The sequence below is a fragment of the Aulonocara sp. 'chitande type north' Nkhata Bay genome, linkage group LG23 (genome assembly GCF_057382095.1).
Source record: "Aulonocara sp. 'chitande type north' Nkhata Bay isolate Kocher_YH1m ecotype deep benthic linkage group LG23, A_spYH_male_GT1.1, whole genome shotgun sequence".
Classification (NCBI taxonomy): Eukaryota; Metazoa; Chordata; class Actinopteri; order Cichliformes; family Cichlidae; genus Aulonocara; species Aulonocara sp. 'chitande type north' Nkhata Bay.
In genome coordinates, this window is record NC_141365.1 from 17,075,253 (window position 1) to 17,099,906 (window position 24,654).

General features: G+C 41.2%; 1 protein-coding gene across 1 annotated transcript in view; it reads right to left on the minus strand.

Annotated features, from left to right (window-relative positions):
* Positions 1-18,957, minus strand: part of slc1a7b (solute carrier family 1 member 7b) — a 54,480-nt gene extending 35,523 nt beyond the window's left edge. Inside the window, exon 1 of the mRNA XM_086284320.1 lies at positions 18,617-18,957. Coding sequence (XP_086140446.1) covers positions 18,617-18,757 — 141 coding nt within the window. The 5' untranslated portion in view covers positions 18,758-18,957. The remainder of the gene's footprint in view (positions 1-18,616) is intronic.
* Between the last annotated feature and the right edge of the window lie 5,697 nt (positions 18,958-24,654).

Here is a 24,654-nt window from a genome sequence, read left to right on the forward strand (position 1 = left end):
ATTTCTCCGTCATTGAGGAGGGAGTGCCACACAGTTAGTCATTTCTTTTTAATTCAGATTCATTCCTGACTGAATAAGTGGGAAAAAAATTAACAGGGTGAATTAACAAATTGTTAAAAGTGTTTAAAAAGCAAAAAAAGGCAATTGTGTTGCCAAGGCCGATTGACTTTGATGTTGACTTTAGCCTTGAGATGAAATTATGTCCCTGGCTGTCACAAAAGCAGTGATTTTGTAATTCCAGTTGGAACAAGGTAGGTGATGAGTATTTTATCAAGGTTGTAAATCCCACAAAGCCTCAGATCTTCTATTGCTTTCATTTGTATATACAGATTTTCCCCCCTAACTGGCAGTTTATTATAACATACTGGAACAACTGTAAGTTCATGACCTGCGATAAATTGAAAGCCTGTCGTGGGAGTACCAGGCTATCAATTTATCGCATGGATGGAAAATGTGATGTTAAAGTGGTCCAGAAAAAGAAAAATCTCACTGTTACCTTTCACTGGTGTTGCATTTCTTTGATGTTTACATGAGAAGTTGTTAAGCATTAAACAGAGATTTGTTAAATCAGATGGAAAAAAACAGCTGCAGCAGAGCGGGCTTACACATATGGACAGTGTATTAACATGGATGACATACCAGCTTTTGACCTACAACAGCTTACATTTCCCTGCTTTTCACTGCATATGTTCAGATTTCATTTTATTCAGAAATTACCCCAGTTGGTCAATAGAAAACGGTCAATAGAAAACATGTAGTCGCTTTCTTGTTTGACCTTTGTTGTCCTCTATTTTTTGAATTTGGATTTCCTTGTTGATTGTAGCCTCCTTTGTGTTTCTCCATGTTCAGTCATGTATTAGTTTTGCTTCTGTGTTTTGTTGCTTCCAGATTTATTTTGTAAGTCTTCTGTCTCTTGTGCTTTCCCTTTATTTTCACTTAAGCAGGCCTTTCATTTCAGCTCTGCATTGTTGCCCCATGTCTCAACTCTACCAAATTTACTTTCTGCATGTTCTCTAGATGAATACAGGACTACCTATATAAATTTAGCTTGGTTTTTGGTGTTTTTTTTTGTTTTTTTTAAACCTGTACTGTAATGGACCCATCACAGGAGATTTCTCTGACATGTTTCTTAATGATTACAATGAATGCACTTACAAAAACAATACACTGGAAAGCAATAAGATCATGTTTGTTTTGTATTTTTATAAGATTTAATATCATTCATTCATTCAATTCAGAAAATGCCCAACTCATCATAGTGCTGCACAGTGATGGCAACAAGAAAGATCAAAAGAAACATTTAACCTATTATTAAACTTAATTGGCTCAAAATGTAAAAGAACCCACCCACCACTTCAATCACACCCTGGATCTTGTTCTGACATGTGACATAGGAACTGAACATTTATGCAGTGTTCCCTGAAAACCCTCTTTTGTCTGATTACTTCTTAATAACACTTAAATTTACAATAATGGATTACCCAATAGTGGGTAATACATTTCATTACTGTAGACGTCTTTCTGAAAGCGCAGTAATTACATTTAAGCATATTTTTCCTCCACTTATTGTGTCAACACAGTGCAGAGCTGCTACTCCCACAGAGGTCGATTATCTTGTTAATGGTGTCACATCGACATTGTGCATGACTCTGGATACTGTGGCGCTTCTGAAAAAGAAAGCCTCAAATCACAAGTACTTGACTTCCTGGTATAACTCTCTAATGTGCACCTTATAGCAGATAACCCAAAAGTTAGAGAGGAAATGGTATCTCATTAATTTAGAAGATCTTCATTTAACCTGGAAAAATAGTTTATTGCTCTATATAAAAGCCCTCCTAAAATGACATCTTACTTTTCATTAGTGAAGAAAATAAGAGCAACCCCAGTTTTCTTTTCAACACTGTAGCCAGAATCAGTCTGCTGAGCCAAACTTTCCTTGAACCTTAACTAGTAATGAGCTCACAAGTTTCTTCACAAATAAAAATATAACCAATAGAGAAAAAAGTATTCATAACCATCTCATGCATCATTACATGCAGATACTTTCAATAACAGTACGACTGATGAGTCGTACTGTTTTATCTCAAAGATAGAAAGAGTAGTTTTAAACTTAAGTGTCTAATCAAAGACACTTATATTTCAAAAAAAGCATTTTTTAAAAATCTTTCACAAATCACAAAATCAACACCTACTGTGAAAGTGGAGTTCAACTGACTATTACTCAGTTTTATGGAAAGAAATCCCTTCTGATTGACTTTAAGAAACTCCCAAAGCAACATCACTGGTGTGTAAAGTAGACCTTGTTGTTCATTCCTCTCACAGACTCTATTACTCAATAGAGACTGGCGTAGGTGGAAGGAATATTTCAACAGGAAAAGAGGTGAGAGTCATGGCTAAGCACAGAGAGGTAAATCTAATATGCAAGTTTTGGGGAGTTTGTCGGCAGATCCTGTGGGGTTTTGTGTGTTTGTGAGTCCACCAGGCTTAACACTGGCCTCTGTCCAGTGCAACAGCGGACAGCTGTTCTCTATCAGCTGTGCTGTTTCCATCCCATGCAGCCAGAGCGCATATCTCCAAAATGAAACTGGCAGTGGATCAGTTGCTTGACAAAGCTTCTTTCCTCCCAAGTGGTCTCTACGGGCGCAGTGCAGTTTCAAAGCTCTGAACCAGGATCATGCAATTTAAAATATAATTACACTTCATGCACCAGAATATAAAGATCAATTGAATATGTGCTACACAAGACCTTACATAAAAGTATTTATGTTTTTTACGTTTTCTTTATTCTCTTCTCATCCCATCATAAATAGAGGGTGGTTTTATCTTGTGTTAAATTAATTGGTTCATGCCCTTTATTAATAATGAAGGTGTTATAACGTTTTCACATACTAAAAACGAGATGAACAAGGTGTATCGTTTATTTATTTTAATGTTAAACATGTGATTGAGGCTTCAATTTTGAAGTTAGAAAATACAAATGGTAATTGAAAAAAGTGAGTCCTTAGAGGTGCTGTGCTGGATTCAGAACCACCGGATGTATTATTAGAGCATGAGCACCACAGAGTTTACTGTGTATAATCTGGATTTCTTTTGGCTTTTAAGCTCTGTCTGTTAGATTGTCAATACTTCCACCTTTGTTTTGTTCGCCCAGTGTTTACTCTGTGTATAATAATCCTCTTTTCCCTTTGTCAAAGCTTCTGTTATGTTCCTGTGAAGTCTTATGTTGCTTGCTCCTGTTTCTAAAAATAATAATTTGATATAATAGAAAAATAATAATAATATAATATAAAAATATGTTTATTCTAAATAATAAATAATAATTCATGAATTCAAATAAATATCAATTTTTAATAACATGACACCTAATCACATACGAACATGAATTAAAGGCCCTTTAAGTTTATGTAAGTCCATCCATCCATCTATCCAAATGACAACCGCCAGGTCAGTTAAATGTGAATGGTATATTGTAGCCATTAAACAAATAATTAAGTTCAGGTACAAATAGAGGGGTTGGCTTAGAAAAAGTGCATAAAACTCAATTTGTGGGTGTGACAATAGCTGACAAAATTTGCTGGAAATGTCACATGGGGCGATCGTGGCTCAAGAGTTGGGAGTTCGCCTTGTAATCGGAAGGTTGCCGGTTCGAGCCCCGGCTTGGACAGTCTCGGTCGTTGTGTCCTTGGGCAAGACACTTCACCCGTTGCCTACTGGTGGTGGTCAGAGGGCCCGGTGGCGCCAGTGTCCGGCAGCCTCGCCTCTGTCAGTGCGCCCCAGGGTGGCTGTGGCTACAATGTAGCTTGCCATCACCAGTGTGTGAATGTGTGCGTGAATGGGTGGATGACTGGATATGTAAAGCGCTTTGGGGTCCTTAGGGACTAGTAAAGCGCTATATAAATACAGGCCATTTACAGGCCATTTACATGTGAAAAATCTGTTACTGTTCTCTACCTTATTTAGACTACTGTGTGGAGATGGGCTTATTTTTATTGTATTTGTATTTATTTGTTCAAAATCGACTTGTCTGTCTGTCCATCCATTCATTATCCTCCACTTATCTGAAATCGTGTGTGCAGGACCTTGTGGAGCTCCTTTTGTGAGAGAGACTGTTGACGTGGACAAACAATCTCTGTAATCAATAAATTACGTAAACCAGCCAAACATGATTTCCTCAATCAGCAATGCTTTTCAGTGTGGTGATTACACATTTTTATTACAGGCACAATATCTGTAATCACAGCGTAGACAATTTTCTTCCCTGCAAAACTTCAGTTTACTATTTTACTTTTATGTTTTTTTGTTTTTACATTTTTTTGTATAGCTTTAGTCTTTTAATTCATTCTCACTACTCTCAGCCTAACATTCAGCCACATATTTTCTTTAGGAGTTGGTAGAGACCAGAAACAGTTAAACAATAATTTGTTTCTTTCAATGTGTAAAAATGCAGCTCTTTGTTTACGAGGTATCCATATAAAATGAATGGTTGCAAGCGTTCAGTTGTGAAGACTCCTTGCCAATAGCAATCATGGTCTTTTGTGTTGATTGTTGGATGTTATACATTTAGTCACTCACAAAAAAATCTAGAAGAGCTGTGGCGGTGCACATTTTCACAGATAGGCTGAAAACAGGGCAGTGACCCCAAGCAAACAGATGTGGTGGCTTTAAAAACAGTCGGTGTCCTGAGCTAATCCCACTAGAAATTGGTGGGATGATACAAGGAGAGCATTTTACAGGAATTATTTATACAGGGAGGCAAATTGACAGGAATACACAGGCTCCAGTACAGCGCTGCAGTGATCTGAGCCCCTAGATCCCCTGGCAATATGATTGTGTTTGTGAGTTAGCCTTGGTCCAGACTTAGCACCACCTAATTCCCTAATCATGATCAGACCCAAAGATACAAAGTTATTTATATTAAAAGCATTCAAAAAGCAACACAACTTGATATCTAACCAACCAAATTAAACACACACCATATTAATGTCTCATTTGAGTAAAACAGCACTTCTTTAGTAATTTGGGGAACAGGGGTACAAGTCGAACTCAAAAATATAACTTAGATCAAGCGCCTCTTTGCAAACATTATTAGATAAGAGTTTGAGTAGAGAATAATAATTCTGAGAGTCAGTCTTAATGATCTATAAATACCATTAGCCAGATTGAAATTCATCATAGTTGTTTGTTAAAGGAATTAATTTGTTTCTTTTAAAAAATATTTGGAGGAATAAAGGTCTGAAAATATTTTAAACTGTCCAAAATACAACTAGTAAAAAGAGAAATGAATGGCGCTGGCATGGAAGTGTAATATTGTTTTCCAGGGATAACAGAGGGAGTTCACTGAGGGGGGTTATTGCTGAAAGAGGGCAGGAGTCAAGCTATCTGAGTATAGTGTGGAAGTGCAGCTGAATCCCATATCACAGCATTTATGAATTTATAAAGATAAATATCAATATATTGTTCACTTTGTTTTTGTTGTTGTTCTATACTTTATCGCTGCTTTTAGCATCTGAGGTATGTCGCAAAATCCACACTGCTGTGCTGTCTGAGTCAGCCATCATGCTGTGTCCCAACCTCTAAATGCAACTTCATTATGCTATTCATACTATTCACTGGTCATAGACTCTCCTGCTGCTGATTTGCAACTGTGGGCTTGCTCTTTATTGTTTTGATCTTGATATGGTGTCATTGCTTATCATTTTGTTAAACCAACCTAGTCATTTTCAGTAAAGTATCTTACCGCATTGATTGCACACAAAAATGTGGTCCCTGCACTTTTTGTATGAGATTAAACAGTTTCTGTTTGGTGTGTGGAACTGAGGAGAGAAGTGCTACACAGTGGGGTGTTTCTTTAAAGAGGCTTTAAAAATACCTTAAGATGAGCACTGAAAAAATCTGATTTCTTAAACATTCCATCTCTCTTTGTACTTCATGTTAACCTTCCCTCTGCAACACTTTGGATCAGCTGGAGGTTTTTCAAAGAACTAAAGGGACATTCTTATAATAAAATTTTAAATTAGTCCAACTTTGAGGCAATAATTATATGGACTACGGATGTGTCATAAATAAAAAGGTGAGTAACAAAAAGAAAAAAACAAACAAACAGAAGAAAACCGTTACCATAAGAAAGTCACTGTGATGTCACCTTTAGAATGGAAAACTCAATGATTTATTCTTTACTTCTATATGTTTTCATAGGTAAACTGGGAGTTCATACAGTACATGCAGACAGTGTGTAGCAATTGATTAGCAGTAGTTAACTATATATATTTAATTCCCTTATTTGAGTTGTATGAAGCAGCATTAGCTTCTAGCTGGCAGACCAACTGCTGTGGAAAGTTGCTGACGTCACTCTATGTGACACAAATTGCTGCAGTTTTATTGACTTCAAGGACCAAAAAGGAAAAATCTTCCTTTTTCTTTTTTTGTTTCTGACATTCCTGCATTGTGAGTTATGTTCAGTAAACAGTCTGGCTGCAGAAGTCCATTCATCCATTTTAAAATGCTCATCTGGATGTAGATCGCACAGGCAGTGGTCTTAGCCAAAACCTCCCTCTCCATGCTTACCTCTTCCAGCACTTCTGAGGACAGACTGAGGGATTCCCAAACCAGTGGAGAGATGCAATTTCTCCAGCATCCTGTGTCTGAGCCTAGCCTCAACTAAGAGGCGTCCAGGAGGCACGCTCATCAGATGCCTGAATTAACTCCACTGGCTCTCTTCGATCAGAAGCAATGGCCCCACTCTAAGCCCTCCTGAATAACCAAGTTCCTGACCCCATAATGCTTTTGGTCTCTACCCACAACTCATACCAACAGTTTTTCATTAAAAAACAAAACAATAAAAATAAAACTAACTCTGAGAGAGGATGCACCTCACACCCAAGACACTGAGCAGAGAGCAAAACTAGAGAATTGTTTTTGGAAAGACACATTTTCATAAATAATTCAAGCTTCCTTGAAATATTAATGAAGGTCAAGGATTTTCCATTCAGAATAACTGTATTGTTACTAAACACAATTGCATTGTTAGTTTAATTTTCACCTTGTAAGGCTGTGTGTGTAACCGTGTGTGTGTGTCTGTGTTTGTGCACGATCAAAATGTCCGTTACTGTATATATGAGTTTTTTCTCATATTTTGTCACAAAACATAAAAGGTGTTGACATGAATAAAGGTTTTTGCAGATGTGTGTTCGGTGACCCATTGATATGTAATAATGTCATAGTTACTGCAGTTTTTTTTTCTTTTACTTCAGATCGAACTTTTTTTTCTTTTTAAATTTTGGTTTAGCAACAAAATTGGCAGTTGCTTGCTTGATTGATTCTTGTAAATGTTGTTCCAGTCTTATTTATACTTCCAGGCTGTGCAAAGTTAGTCTCTTATTATTTTAAAAGCAAAAACTGTCTAAGTTGTCACAAAAAAGAAAATGCTGCAAAGGTGTGGTGAACAAGAGGCGTCCAGCATGCTAAGAAGCTAAAAATGCCAGTACACTATCCATCAACTTATGAAAGTCATGTTTTGCACAGAGTTGATGAATGTAGGGATGGTGTCAGGGGGGAGGTGTACAGACAGTGGACTGAGGGTCTGCAGGGCGAAGTGGATGCATTATGATAGCTAAAGCGCTTTTCTGTTAAGCAGAGAGAGCTTAGTTTGCTGTGTAAGAGCAGGATTAGCACTTGCATACGACCAGCAGAGAAGGTCTGTTGCAGCTCTGCTCATCTTGCACTCAGGCATTAAGGGTCAATGTGCGTATGCCTGCATGTGTGTGTGCGTGTGCAGTGAACTGGGCAGTACAATTTGACAAGGTTCACCAACCAAGTGTGACACAATGAAGCATTAGAGTACAATAAACAGCATCACTGAGAAAAGTTCGTTATAGTTATATATACCAAACATGTTGTTTATGTTTTGTAATACAGCTATGTTGCATATATATATATATATATATATATATATATATATATATGTCAGTGGCTTCTATCTCCTCCTTTGGCCAGCCTATTACCCCCAGCAGGGTACCTGATCACGGGCAGGGCGTACGTGTTGATGGCCCGGATCTTGTTCTTACCATTCAGCTGACTCCTCAGGACTTGCCTGACCCTCTGCAGGTACTTGGTGGTTGCAGCTTTTCTAGCGGTCTCTTCATGGTTCCCATTTGCCTGCGGGATCCCCAAGTACTTGTAACTGTCCTCTATGTCTGCAATGTTGCCTTCTGGTAGTTCAATCCCCTCAGTTCTGACTACCTTCCCTCTCTTTGTTACCATCCGGCTACACTTCTCCAGTCCGAACGACATTCCAATGTCATTGCTGTATAGCCTGGTAGTGTGGATCAGTGAATCGATGTCTCGTTCACTCTTGGCATACAGCTTGATGTCATCCATGTACAGGAGGTGGCTGACAACTGCTCCGTTCCGTAGTCGGTATCCATAGCCAGCCTTGTTAATGATCTCACTGAGGGGGTTCAGGCCTATGCAGAACAGCAGTGGGGACAGAGCATCTCCTTGGTAGATCCCGCACTTGATGGTGACTTGTGCTATGGGCTTGGAGTTGGCCTCTAGTGTTGTACGCCACATCCCTATTGAGTTCCTGATGAAGGCTCTTAGGGTCCCATTGATCTTGTACAATTCTAGGCATTCCAGTATCCAGCTGTGGGGCATTAAGTCATAGGCCTTCTTGTAATCAATCCAGGCAGTGCACAGGTTGGTCAGTCTGGTCTTGCAGTCTCGGCTGATTGTTCTGTCTACCAGTAGCTGGTGTTTTGCGCCTCTGGTATTCTTGCCAATTCCTTTCTGTGTCCCGCTCATGTATTGACCCATGTGCCTGTTCATCTTAGCCGATATGATGCCTGACAGGAGCTTCCATGTAGTACTGAGGCAGGTTATTGGTCGGTAGTTGGAGGGGACCGGTCCCTTCTTGGGGTCCTTGGGGATCAGGACCGTCCGACCTTCGGTTAGCCATTCTGGGTGTCTCTCGTTAACTAGCAGCTGGTTCATTTGTGCTGCCAGACGCTCGTGGAGTGCAGTCAGCTTCTTCAGCCAGTAGGCGTGAACCATGTCGGGCCCTGGTGCTGTCCAACTCTTCATACTGGAGACCCTTTCTTGGATATCTGCCACTGTGATGGTTACTGGACCCTGTTCAGGGAGGTCGCTGTGGTCTGCCCTCAGATCCACTAGCCACTGAGCATTGCCGTTATGGGTTGCGTCCTTCTCCCATATGCCCTTCCAGTATTGCTCCGTCTCCAGCCTTGGTGGTGCTGTTCTCTTATTGTTCCCTTGCCACTGAGAGTACACCTTTGCTGGTTCTGTGGAGAACAGCTGGTTTATTCTCCTGCCTTCTATCTCTCTGGTGTACCTCCTCAAGCGGCTGGCCAAGGCTGTGAGTCTTTGCTTGGAAGTTTCCAAGGCCTCAGGTATGGACAGCTTGCTGTATTTCTTATGCACCTTCTTTGTCGCACCTTTCTGCAACTCCATTAGTTGGCTGACCTCCCTCCGTGCTACTTTGATCTTGTCCTCTAGCCTCCTTCTCCATGGAGGGTACTGCCCCTTGTGGCTGTTCAACTTGTAGCCAAGCATCTCACTGATCACTGCTGCCGTATTGTAGATCAGCTTGTTAGTGTCGGTAATCGTGGTTGTAGGTATTGTCCGTAGTGCTGCATTAACATCATCTAGCAGACCTTCTGAGGGTACTTCACGTAATCTTGGTAACCGGCTACGGGGGATCCAGGTTTCAAGCTTGGCCATGATCCTATTTTTCAGGTCAGTTCCTCTCGCACTCAACGGTCCTTCTCCTATCGCACTTGGGGCTATGTACCCAATCTTGGGTGGGGGCGATGATATCTCCCCCCTGACCTGGCGTCCTGACTCCTCCTTGCCGTAGCATTTGTGTTGTACCTCGTCAATCTCTAGCTGTGAGAGCAGTCCCTTCTAGCTGTGAGAGCAGTCCCTTCTTCAGCACCCTGAGGCTGTACGCTAAGCGGAAGGAAGGGGGCCGGGGACTGGTGAGTGTCAGTACCACAGTCCAGGATGAGACAACGAACATCCAAGAATACATTGGGAAGATGGCCCCAACTGACCGAGTGCTCAGTGAATACCTCAGGCAGCAGAAACCCAAGAAAGAGGAGGGAGACGAGGAACCATCATGGAAGGACAGGCCCCTGCACGGTATGTACCACCGGCAGATAGAGGAGGTGGCTGATATCCAGAAATCCTACCAGTGGCTGGACAAAGCTGGACTGAAAGACAGCACAGAGGCACTAATCATGGCAGCACAAGAACAAGCTCTGAGCACAAGATCCATAGAGGCTGGGGTCTATCACACCAGGCAAGACCCCAGGTGCAGGCTGTGTAAAGATGCCCCAGAGACAATCCAGCACATAACAGCAGGGTGCAAGATGCTAGCAGGCAAGGCATACATGGAACGCCATAACCAAGTGGCCGGCATGGTGTACAGGAACATCTGTGCCGAGTATAACCTGGAAGTCCCGAGGTCAAAATGGGAGATGCCCCCAAGGGTGGTGGAGAATGACCGAGCTAAGATCCTGTGGGACTTCCAGATACAGACGGACAAAATGGTGGTGGCTAACCAACCGGACATAGTGGTGGTAGACAAACAGAAGAAGACGGCCGTAGTGATCGATGTAGCGGTTCCGAATGACAGCAATATCAGGAAGAAGGAACACGAGAAGCTGGAGAAATACCAAGGGCTCAGAGAAGAGCTCGAGAGGATGTGGAGGGTGAAGGTAACGGTGGTCCCCGTGGTAATCGGAGCACTAGGTGCGGTGACTCCCAAGCTAGGCGAGTGGCTCCAGCAGATCCCGGGAACAACATCGGAGATCTCTGTCCAGAAGAGCGCAGTCCTGGGAACAGCTAAGATACTGCGCAGGACCCTCAAGCTCCCAGGCCTCTGGTAGAGGACCCGAGCTTGAAGGACAAACCTCCCGCAGGGGCGTGCTGGGTGTTTTTATATATATATATATATACACTCAACAAAAATATAAACGCAACACTTTTGTTACTGCTCCCATTCCCCATGGGATGGACGTAGAGACCTAAAATTCATTCCAGATACACAATATAACCATCCCTCCCAAACAGTGGTCACAAATCAGTCCAAATGTGTGGTAGTGGGCACATCTGCTATATTGAGATAATCCATCCCACCTCACAGGTGTGCCACATCAGGATGCTGATCTGACATCATGAGTAGTGCACAGGTGTACCTCAGACTGCCCACAACAAAAGGCCACCCTGGAATGTGCAGTTTTGTCTCACAGCAAAATGCCACAGATGCCACAAGCAATGAGGGAGCGTGCAATTGGCATGCTGACAGCAGGAATGTCAACCAGATCTGTCGCCCGTGCATTGAATGTTCATTTCTCAACCATAAGCCGTCTCCACAGGCGTTTCAGAGAATATGGCAGCACATCCAACCGGCCTCACAACCGCAGACCTCGTGTAACCACACCAGCCCAGGACCTCCACATCCAGCAGGTTCACCTCCAAGATCGTCTGAGACCAGCCACCCAGACAGCTGCTGGAACAATTGGTTTGCACAACCAAACAATTTCTGCACAAACTGTCAGAAACCGTCTCAGGGACGCTCAACTGCATGCCCGTCGTCCTCATCGGGGTCTTGACCTGACTCCAGCTCGTCGCCGTAACAGACTTGTGTGGGAAAATGCTCACATTCGATGGCGTCTGGCACGTTGGAGAGGTGTGCGCTTCACAGATGAATCATGGTTCACATTGTTCAGGGCAGATGGCAGCTGGGAATGTCCCAGTTCTTGCATGGCCAGCATACTCACCGGACATGTCACCCATTGAGCATGTTCGGGATGTGCTTGACCGGCGTATACGACAGCGTGTACCAGTTCCCACGAATATCCAACAACCTCGCACAGCCATTGAAGTGGAGTGGACCAACATTCCACAGGCCACAATTGACAATCTGATAGACTCCATGCGACGATGTGTTGCACTGCATGAGGCAAATGGTGGTCACACCAGATACTGACCGGTTCTGGGTCCCCAGACCCCCAATAGCGCAAAAAACTGCACATTCCAGGGTGGCCTTTTGTTGTGGGCAGTCTGAGGTACACCTGTGCACTACTCATGATGTCAGATCAGCATCCTGATGTGGCACACCTGTGAGGTGGGATGGATTATCTCAATATAGCAGATGTGCCCACTACCACACATTTGGACTGATTTGTGACCACTGTTTGGGAGGGATGGTTATATTGTGTATCTGGAATGAATTTTAGGTCTCTACGTCCATCCCATGGGGAATGGGAGCAGTAACAAAGGTGTTGCGTTTATATTTTTGTTGAGTGTATATATATATATGTATATGGGATTGGAAAAGTTACTTTACAAAATGTGAGCTGTGAGTTTGAAAGCTGTAGGTTCTGGAAGCTTCAAAGAGAGGCATTATTGGTGGGATAACTGAAAATATAGGTTCCAGAACTTGTAAAGCTTTCTGCCAAGAAATGATATTATTTCCACAGCTTATGTCATCATGTCAGACCTGCTGAACATTATTTCTTATTTAATAGAACTGTTATCTCTGGCGCCAAAGGACATCTTATGTCATGGTGCTTGTACCATAATGGACTCCTTGTATTTCTAATACCTCAGTTTCCCTTCAGTGCTTCCCTGTCTGCTTCCCTGCTTGTTTTTCCTTCACTTTTTCCCCAGTTTTATTTCAAAAATTCAAAAATCTTATTGCTGTCATCAGTTTCACCTGCTCCTATTAGTTCTGCTCTTTGTTTAGTCCTGTTTCTCTCTCATTCTGTCTGTTTGTCTTATTTACACTTCACTCTTCCTTTTGTTTACCCTCACCCTCTGGACCAGCACTTTCAGTTGCAAAGTGATTGCACAGGTTGCCTAGTGGGAGGCGACTTGAAGGCTTGCAAATAGTTACAATTTATAATTTAATTTGTTGCACTTGCAGAAAGATAACCAACATATTGCAACCAATCAGAATTAGTCTTTCCTACAGAACACAATGTGATGTTCTTTATTGTGAGGGTTTTTTTTATCCGTATGTAGAGGGTAACAGATTTGCAGTAGACTTGCAACAGATTTATCACACTTAATCAGACAAAGGAGTGCATGTAATTGCCTGCCTAACTCCATTCAAACACAAATAAACAGCAGGCTGACTGTGTCTAATTGCCACTTTATCACAAGTTACAAAGTTACTTTGAAGATGGCATGTGACCGTGACCAGTCTCAGACTTGGCTACCATCTTTGAAGCAACCAAATGAGTGACAGCAAGATCATAACTACACTGGTCATACTTTTTATTTGATAAATATTCTTCTTCTGTTTGCATTAAGGTCATTTTAAAATACACATACCACACTGGCTGCAACCAGATTCATTGAACAAAATGACAATACCTTGACACCTTGAGATGTGAAAATGCCCAGCACCACAGCTGCAGTTTGATTCCAGCTAGTGACTTGTGCTGCCATTCCTTCAAATTTCTAATCTGCCTCTTTGCTGTTTATGAAGCAAAGAGGAAAGACAAAAGTGCAAAAAACCCAGAGAAACGCAAACCCGAATCTGACTTTGTGGTCTTTACTAATTCATTCTCACATCAAATATGCAGAAATAGTTTTCCTCTTTCAGTATGAAACAGGGGTTTTCTCTAATGTTGTCTTTCCTCTGCAATATAAAAGGCTTTGAGGCAGCTGCTTTTATAACATCGTGCTATAGAAATAAAACTGAGCTGAATTAATTTGAAAAGTATGGAAAACAGACTATTCGAGTTTAGCTGCTTCACCTTGGGGCTTTCAGTCACTCTGAAAAAAAAGTGTAGGTCTAATCAGTGCTTCAGTCAAAAATATACAAGAGCCACTTTATTAGGTACACCTCTTCAAAAGCTCATTAATGCAAATATTTAATCAGCCAATCAGATCACGGTGACTCAGTGCATTTAGGAATGCAGGCATGGCCAAGATGACCTGATGAACTTCAGACAAAGCATTAGAGCATAAGATAATTTAAGTGACTTAGAATACGGCTGTTACTGGCAGACGGCCTAGTCTCAGTATTTTTGAGAAGTTTGAGTAGTTTTGATGTGCACTGAATGGTGTATGAATGAAGTCTGAATGATAAAGTCTATCTATCTATGCATCTGCAGCAGCTGAAGACCACACCAGGTGTCAGACAAGAACAGGAAACTGAGACCACAATTCACACAGGCTCAACAAAAGTTTGTAGTAGGAAGTTAGAGAAAATGTCACCTGGTTTAATGATTCTCATTTTCTGCAGCAACGTTTGGATTGTAAGATTGTCACACTTTGGCATAAACAACATGACAGCCTCAATCCAACCTGCCTCGTATCAGTGGTTCAGGCTGGTTATGATGTAATGTTGTGTGTTTATTGGCACATTTTGGGCCCTTTAGTACAAATAGTGCACTGAGCCTTGTTGCTGACCATGTCCAGCCCTTTCTGACCACAGCTGCTTTCAGCAGAATAATGAACCATATCACAAACCTCCAGTCACCTCAAACTGGAATCTTGAACATGACTGCACTGTATTCAAATGGCCTCTGCAGTCACCAGAGCATCTTTGAGATGTGGTGAAACAAGGGATTCACATCATGGCTTTGATATACAATCTGCAGCAACTCTGCTTTCATGTCAATATGGATCAAAATCTCTGAGAAATATTTCCAGTGTGTGTGTCCCTGTGGCAAAATATTTTCCCGATGACAATCACCAGCTCCACCAGGTATTTGTGCATCTGTCTGTTGCGATCTCATCACAGAAATAATCTTGAGTTATTTTTACATTCTTTGTCAGTCTAACTGTGAAATTTGCAACTAATGGGCTGCTTCTACAGACTTCCATTATACTGTAATCTAGTCACCCACCCAGTACCCAGTCCTACACTTGTACTTCATATATTCCTGTGCTAAAAAATGTTAGGATGTCTCTTCTCTTCAGATTTTAATTCCTTTGAATATTATCTTTGTTTTTGTTTTTTCTTCTTTTTTCATTTTTCTGCTGCACAGTCCAATCCCCCTGCTTCCCGAAACAAGCTAAGTCTTATCTCACATACACACAGACAAACACAAAAACACACTTAAAAAGATTAGCTGTACTTCCTGTTTATGCCCTGAACCCCCAAACACAGAGAGGATCTGTGTTTGGGGGTTCAGAGCAGAAACAGATAATCTGCCTTGAAACATAAATGTCTTCTGTGTAGGTTGCGATGAGCCCCACTGACAGGCACTTTTATTTGATGTACAATTAGAGAAAGCATTTATTTGATTGGATTGTAATCCCCTATTGTGAGAGTAAAGGAGCCACAAGCTATTTTTAGGTCTATTTGAGAATTTGACAGAGCTTTAGACAGAAGGCTGATGGGAAAGAAAAAGGCTGCATTTTGTTTACGGATCCCATTAAAGCTGCTTGTTGACCGAAGCAACTTTACTGTAAATGAATGCTTAGGTTTCCTGTACATGCTTTAATAAATTAATGACAACAAACATGAATACACACACACAGGAACACAAATACTTCCTCTGCATAAATATAGCATAATAAATATAGCAACTAAGTTATTGTTTTCTCTTTTGGTTTAAATTCTCTTATATAGTAACAGCACAGCATCACCAGAAAAACAACTGTAAAGGGGTTCAAATGGCCAGTGTTTATGTAGTATGTGGTGTTATTTAGAAATTTAGAGTAAGCGAGAGACACTGTATTGCCTTTGCCAAGTATTTGCTTATCTGCCTTCACATGCATATGAACTTGAGTGACATCACATTCTTAATCCATGGGGTTTAATATGATGTCAGCTCACCCTTTGCAGCTATAACAGCTTCAACTCTTCTGGGAAAGGATTTCCACCAAGTTTAGGAGCGCGTTGAAATTTTTGTCCATTTTTCCAGAATGACATTTGTGAGGTCAGACACCGATGTTGGATAATCATCCATGTCTTTATGGACATTATTTTGTGCACTGGTGTGCAGTCATGTTGGAACAGGAAGGGTCCATCCCCAAACTGGTCCCACAAAGTTGGGAGCATGAAATTGCCAAAAATGTCTTGTTATGCTGAAGCATTAAGAGTTTCTTTTACTGGAACTAAGGTGACTGAGGGCAGCTCGTGAAAAACAAGCCAATGCTGTAATGCCTCCACCATCAAACTTTAGACTTGGCACAATGCAGTCAGACAAATACCATTCTCCTGGCAACTGCCAAATCCAGACTAATCCAATGGATTGCCAGACAGAAAAGTGTGATTCGTCATTTCAGAGAGCACATCTCTGAGAGCGCACCACTGCAACTGACGTTTGGTTTAGATGCAACTGCTCGGCCCACTCCATGAAGCTCTCTACGCACTCTTCTCGAGCTGATCGGAAGGTCACGTGAAGTTTGAAGGTCGCCCTGTGATTTTACGTGGCCTGCCACTTCTTGGCTGAGTTGCGATCGCTCCCAATCGCTTCAACACTAACAGATGACTATAGAATAGTCAGCAGTCTGTAGTGAGCACAAGTTGCACAAGTAGCATCCTACCAGAGTACCGTGCTGGAATGCACTAAGCTCCTGAGAGCGAAGATGAATATTAATATAACCAGGTTAAATTTTGATATGGCTTTAAGCTATACATCATACATAATCATACATATGTATGGTACTTTGAGTAGCAGGTGGATGCTGACACAGGAGACTGCAGGCCAATCACTTTCTGTCTGCTATGCTTTACCTCAGGCGATATGAGCCACTGAACTAAATCTCTCGACCTTGTTCATTTTGGAGCGCTTTGGAGCCTTGAAAGGAGTAAAATATCTGAGAAAATAATATGATCTGCTGTGCAGTTAACTGTGCCAACAGACCAGGAGGGCTGCACTTCAGTTAGTGAATTTCTGGTATTTTATTTGTAGGCATCTAGCTGGCCCTATGTTATGAGTTAGCTTCTGCTACCTAATATTTGGACTGCAGCTTCTTATCCATTTATGGCTACTTGTTAAATGTTAAATTCAGAGGGCTCATATTTGCTTTTGGGAGTCACTGGCAATCAGCAAATTTTAATGCACACGACTATGGTTTGATATATGAACAAGTAAACAGCTTTTGCTTACTATACTTATTCCTTTTATTATAGTGGCAGCTAAAAGTTTCCCCTTCAGTAGAAGTGATGCAGAGCTAAGTGCATCGTTTTGTGTTTTGTGTTTTGTGTTTTGTGTGTCTCTCCTCTCTGAGTCAGCTGCAGTAATGAAATGACTACCAATAACATCACCATGTACCAGTGACTGACATGTATGCTGAATATAGAATAGACAATTGCCTACTAATTAGGTAACTTTCAGCTTCAAAGCAGTGTGCAAGGAGTGGATCACTTCCAGTGTAGATGCAGCTTCCGCCCCCACACACACACACACACTCCAGAGACATGAATGCATTCCCAAGGCGTTTCCACCCAAATTTATCAATCACAGCTCAGTAGAATTCAATTTTTATTCATTCATCCAAAAGATTTCAACACTAATGGTCTAAATCTCAAAGTACTGCTTAGGAAGGTAGCTAGATGAGTACACAGTGCTTTTCTTTCTTGTTTTTATTCAGTTTCATGCATGTTTTTACCTTTAATTTATGGTGGAAAAAAACTACTTTAGTCACTCGTGTTGTATGAATGAGCAGTTCTTAGGAAAGCTAAGACCCACAACTTGCACAGCCACTTTGAACAGGAACAATCACACATCCATTTGGTGAATGTATTCTTCTTGCTGTGCTCTTTTCAAAAAGGAACTTTATTGCTCCTGCATGTGTTTAGGAGACATCTCTACCCAAAACAGTTACACTCTATCCAGACAGAAGCAAATGTAAAATCAGTGCAAAGACACATTAAAGCAGGAGTACCATCAAGAGTGTGCTAATATAACTTTTCACTCATTTAGCAGAAAAACAAACGCATCATTTCTTTTGAAAATTTTACAATAACACTTTTGCTGAAGCCTCTGACTGATTTGCTTCCACAATGTTTTTCCAGCTCTTCCCCAATAAACTTAGGAATTTAAATATGGAGACTGCTGGTCTTTCCATCCAGTGTTTCAGGTTATTATCTCGCTATACACTAAACTCCTGGCTAGCCAGTCTTACTCGCTTTGTTATTGCCTGTTTCCTCACCATTCTAGCAATACACACAACTACTTCCTGCAATGCATTATAATCCTCATTATTGCAGAGAGTGTAGTAAAATTTTATCAAATACAACCAGAGGGTTTTTCATTCTCCTGTGGGAATTATTGCGATCGCTTTCAAATTGTTATTATTTGATATTGTTATGAATGCAGTAGGTTTCCTGGAAATAAGGTCTGTTTTCTGAAAATTCAGACGATTTTTAGTTTTTGATGACAGCCTTTATTAAACAGTACAAGGGTAAGCACTTTATCACTTAGCCAATATGCAGTTTATGGTTAAAGGCTGAACTTCAATAAAACTGGGAAAATATTGGTATGAATAATAATGCTTTACATGGCTAATATAAGCATCATTTTCTCAATTTGATGAAAACAGCAACCTTATGTCTTTGTACTGAGTATACATACAGGATTCTCTCTGCATGACGTCACACTGGGTCAAGGGGAGGAGACACACTGACCTGCTCCGTGAGACGCCGTGTCCTCAGGAAGAAACCCAAAAGACATCCAATGACCACAGCCATCACTGACATGATGAGGAGCCCGTTCTGCTTGCAAACATTCTTCACCCTCACCCACACTGCATCCAAAGCCATGGCCATTGTGAGTCACCTGTCGTCTGTCCTCTCAGCAATCCATAAATATGGCCCAACCAAAGCTTTAAACTCCAGGTGTAAGAATGAAGGAAAAATATAAAATGAATGAAGAAAAACTATGCAAAATATCCACTCCTCTGCGACGTTTTAAAGCACCTTTGGGCTCAGCATTCCTCTTGTCTTTACGCTGCAGCAATCTGCACTAAGCTAAGAGGATCCTCTCACTTTCCAGGCATGTCCTCCCATCCTGCCCCACCCATCAGCATCCCTGTGTGGGCTGACCCACTGTGAGTGGGTGGGAACAGCTGGCAACCATGTCACAGGGGGTTAAAGATTCCCAATCCTGTTATAGTGCAACTGTATTAAATAGGTCTGAAGCTGGATTAAAAGTCCATGAACAATTTGACAAAGGTTAGCAGAGTAACCTTACGGACCCTCTGAGAAAACAGGGGGATATGTCTCACACACAGTGGTCATAGAACTGCTTTTTGAAAACTTTATGTTGGCTAAATCAGCAAAGCAGAATTCATGATGATCCTGGGGTTTGCAACCCAGTATCACCAAGAACAATGCTCATACAGGATTTTGGACAATTTGCTTCCAAACCTTGTCACCATTTTACTATACCCAAATAAGATCTTCCTCAACCTTAAACAAATTCAATGAAGATGTTTTAATTAACAATTTTCACTATTTGGGCATTTGTGCCATTTGTGTCAGTAAATGAACTACACTAATCTCTCATATCATCTAACAATGTTATTTCAGTTCCCTGAGGTTTGTGGGCATCCATTTATATACCACTCTCTTAAGGTCTTAAGCATCTCAGTCAGGTTTAGGTCTGGACGTCTGACTGGTCCATTGGAACATCTTGATTCTTCAGTCATTCTGTTCTGCTGTGCTTTGGATTATTGTCCTGTTTCATGACCCAGCTTTGGCCTAGTTTTAGCAGACCGACAGATGGCCTCATATTCGACTCTAGAATACTTTTGTAAACAGTGGAGTTTATGGTTCAACTCAGCGACTGCCCAAATCATCAGCCCTCCAACACCCTACTTGGCAGCTGGTAGGACATATGGTAAATGGAGTGATTCTTATATAGCGCTTTTCTACTCTCCTGGAGTACTCAAAGTGCTCTATACAACATGCCTCATTCACCCATTCACACCCACTTCTATACACAAGTGCAAACTAACCTGCATTCACACTCCGATGAACGCATCGGAGGACAATTTGGGTTAGTATCTTGCCCAAGGATACTTGACATGCAGACTGGGGAAGCCAAGGATCGAACCACCGACCTTGCGATCAGTAGCTGATCTGCTCTACCACCTCAGCCACAGCCACCCAATCTCATCTGTCCTGATGTCTTCTGGTTTCTTCAGATACAGCTTTGCCACTCTTAGCCATGCTGCCACGTTCCTTTTTAGAGAGAATAGGCTTTCTCCTGGCAACCTTTCCAAACATACCACATCATACGTATTCAGTTTCCTCTTAACTGTATGTTACTTCTAAGATGCTAAATGAGGCCTGTAGAGTTGAGACATATTTGTCTTGAATGTTTTCCACTTATTAATAATCATTCTCACTGGAGAATCGTGGACTAAATTGTTTGGAAATGATCTTATAGGCCTTCACAGACTGATGGGCTGCAGCACTTGCTTCTTAAAATCACTACTGATCTCTTTTCTCCTTGGCATTGTTTTAACGCACACCTGAATGCTGGAGCTCAGAAAACTGCCAAAACATCTGCTTTTATAGAGGTTTCACACTTTAGATGCCGATGAGCATTTAATCAAGTGCATTTGATTATCAGCTCTTGTCGCTAGTTACTTAATTTCCTGAGAGCAGAAGGGGTGTAATTAGTTTTTCACGCACTGCTTTTAGCTTAGTTTTTGTTAAATAAATAATTATATCATGTGATAAGTCATGTTTTGTAGCTTATCTGAGGTTATATTTGAAGGAAACGGTTTCCAAGGCCTAATCCGTGGATCGACTTCCTTCGAGGCGTGGACGTCTATCAGCAGAGAATGTCCCTTAGTCTGTAACACAGTCAAATATATTCTCAAGCAATATTCAAGCATGCCATTCAGCGTGTTAGTACGAGCTCGGGAGCAGCTTGGGAGAACAAGAAAACAGAGACTGCTTTAGATTGTCTTCCCAAATTGACTCAACTTTATTCACAAGTACAACAGTTTATATAGAGGGTAAAATTCATGAGACAGCAGATTATCAGTTTAAACCAGTACAGACCAAGATAAGGGAGCGTCTTCCTGCCCTTGGGTGAAGAAGCATCCTTTGTGTAGTTTATTAGTTCAGCTACAATTGTGATTATCTCAGCGACATATTTTCAAGGCACAAAACAAAGAGTTCTTTCATTAGTGAAATCTGAAACAAACCATTTGGCCTTCAACAGGCGTCTAAAAGATTAAGAAACTAATGTAGCTGAGGGAGTGATCTCTGTGGTATTTCAACCTTGTACCAGCCTGTGATTCTCACACATCAATTCTTGGGTCAAAGAGAAAAATAACTAAAACAAAGGGGCCTTATTGAATGACAGAGTTTTCCTGCATAATGTCACTATAAAACAATATCCAGTAAATGCTACCATGGTACTAAAATACCTAACAGTTCCCCTCTTTTATTATTTTTAAAAATAATAACTCAAATAGAAAGGAAAAATCACAAATGTAATAACATAATATAAAAAGCAAATCATAAAATGTAATAGTTCACAACCTAATGTTCAATATACACATCAGGAACATCATTGGTAACATCTGGCACATCCTCAGGATCAATTTGTGCTAATTGCAAATACATTGAAGTAGCTGTACTAGTAGCTATATGGGTTATCATTGAAAATGTGGCTTGCAGAAATTTGAACAGGGTTGCACTTTACAATACGAAATAGTAAATAAAAATCCTAAGGTTAATGCAGTAGATATGATTAATAACCTAAATATATAAAAAAGACAGTTCTTTAGTCGTCTTCTGGCCTGGTCCCAGGTTCGAGAGACACCGTATAAGCGTCGTGTGATGACAATGGGCATTTCATTTTCTCCATTATCAGGATGAAACGAGTCTATCTTTATCAGGTTAGACATTGTGTGGTACTCTAGGCTTTCTGTTCCTGCTGGATGTTCGAGTACCTTGTTGTTGTTCTTTCAGGCGTTGTGTGTTAATCAGTGATTGTGTGTGTGTAGGTGGATTGGATCCAGGCGTTGGCTCGCCTGAGTCGTCATCTACTTGATCCGACGCCTTAGGTGGTTTGGTGGGGCTGGTCTTAACCCTGCTGGCATGAATCCACTGAGGTTGTCCATCTGTTAGGATGCTGGTTCTCGTCACTGCAAGTACAGTCTGGGGGCTGGAACACGCGGCCTCCCTGAGTGCCCTTGGTTTTAGTGACTTTACCAACACCGCATCTCCTGGTTTCCACGGATGGGTTGGATCTATGGAAGGGAGAGGCTGAGAGAGACAAACTTTCTGATAGTTAGTATTCAGTGTTTCTACCAGGTTATGAACATAGTCAGACAATGCAGTGTCTATGTCCCCTTCCAATAGCGGTGCCCCTCTGGAGGCTGACCATGGTGTTGGAAACGGTCTTCCCATGATTATTTCAAATGGAGATAATTTGGTTGCTGCGGATGGAGTCATTCTAATCTCGCAGAGGATTTGAGGAAGTAGTTTGATCCAGGTCATTCCTGTTTCTATCATTGCTTTAGTCAGGCGATTTTTTATGGTCCTATTCATTCTTTCTACAACTCCTGAACTCTGAGGGTGGTATGGCACATGATATTTCCAGTCTATTGCTAGAGTTTTAGCACACTTTTGAATTACTTCTGATGTGAATGAAGGTCCTCTATCACTGTTAATTTGGTGAGGTATTCCAAATCTGGGTATTATTTCATTGCATTCTATCATATATTTTTTACAGGACTTTTTAATCAGCCTACTTTCCTTATCACAAATAGTATTTAACATTTCTACTGACCTGTTTTCTGGCGATAATCGTTCGGGATAGGGCTCCGGAAATACATTAGGATGCATTAAAGTTATAGTTCTTAAGTTCGAGACGAAATCAGTCACGTAAGCACTTCCGCATGTTCTGGATACGTAATCATGGAAGTCTTCATTGATTCGCGAGCGTGGGTTAAACGTAACCGGAAGTGGGAGTCGTACTGAGCCGCTATTTGTGATTTTATATTTTATTTTTTTCGGTTTTACAGTTAATTTTGAGTTTTTATCGGACCCGTCTAAGGTCTTTGAATTATTCTGACCCATGGTCAGTGATTTCCAGAGGGGTTTAGGCGCTTGAAGGTTTTAAGTTAGTTTTTATTTTGCTGTGGCACACCTGAGGTTACTTGATTTTTTTGCTAGCAATTTTATCTTTTTAGTGAGCAACTTCTCACTTTTTAACGAGCAACTTCTCGTTTTATGACCCCAGGCAACTTCCTGTGTCCTTTCTGCTGGTGAGCAACTTCTTAGTTTATGACAGCAGGCAACTTCCTGTGTTTCTATGTGGGCCACTAACGAAGGCTCCTCAGCGTATCCCACTTGTTACTATGTGGGCCACTGAAGAAGGCCTCGTCAGCGTATCCCGTTTCTATGTGGATCACTGAGAAAGGCATAACACAGTCTTATAAAATAAAAGACGAGTGCCTACCTTCGTCAGGATCCCACTTCTGACACCAAAATTGAAGGAAACGGTTTCCAGGGCCTACTCCGTGGATCGGCTTCCTCCGAGGCGTGGACGTCTATCAGCAGAGAATGTCCCTTAGTCTGTAACACAGTCAAATATATTCTCAAGCAATATTCAAGCATGCCATTCAGCGTGTTAGTACGAGCTCGGGAGCAGCTTGGGAGAACAAGAAAACAGAGACTGCTTTAGATTGTCTTCCCAAATTGACTCAACTTTATTCACAAGTACAACAGTTTATATAGAGGGTAAAATTCATGAGACAGCAGATTATCAGTTTAAACCAGTACAGACCAAGATAAGGGAGCGTCTTCCTGCCCTTGGGTGAAGAAGCATCCTTTGTGTAGTTTATTAGTTCAGCTACAATTGTGATTATCTCAGCGACATATTTTCAAGGCACAAAACAAAGAGTTCTTTCATTAGTGAAATCTGAAACAAACCATTTGGCCTTCAACAGGCGTCTAAAAGATTAAGAAACTAATGTAGCTGAGGGAGTGATCTCTGTGGTATTTCAACCTTGTACCAGCCTGTGATTCTCACACATCAATTCTTGGGTCAAAGAGAAAAATAACTAAAACAAAGGGGCCTTATTGAATGACAGAGTTTTCCTGCATAATGTCACTATAAAACAATATCCAGTAAATGCTACCATGGTACTAAAATACCTAACAATATTTACCTCATTTTATTTTTTTTTCTTGTCCTGATAAGTAAAACCTTAAGCTCTAAAGAGGGTATACTTAATTTGTTTTTCTACCATTGCTTGTGTTTGACATATTATATATTATATATGTGTTTGGATATTTAAGAAAATAAAAAGACATTTCTTCATTACCTGCCTGTTGGAAGGAAACAAGAAGTAAAGAAAAGATGCAAGCAAGTGTAGAAATTGAAGCGAGATGTTAACATAGACAAAGCGTGCACACTAAAGAAGGTGTTGTACCAAGAAGAGATACCTAAAGCAAGGCAGGCGATCACAGTGGAGTGAAACACACAAGGACAGGAAGTGAAGACTTTACCAAAACCAAGTGAGGTGAGTGAGTCAAAACAAAAGTGTGTGGGGCCTCCCTGCTGCTGCGGAGTCGGGGTGGTCTGCCTCTCCCCACCGCAGGGAAAAGGGTAACACCACCTGGGTCTGGGTGCAATTCCCCCCTCCAGGGGCAAGGGTACCTAGACCCGGTTTGTAGAGTACGCTTGGGGAGTG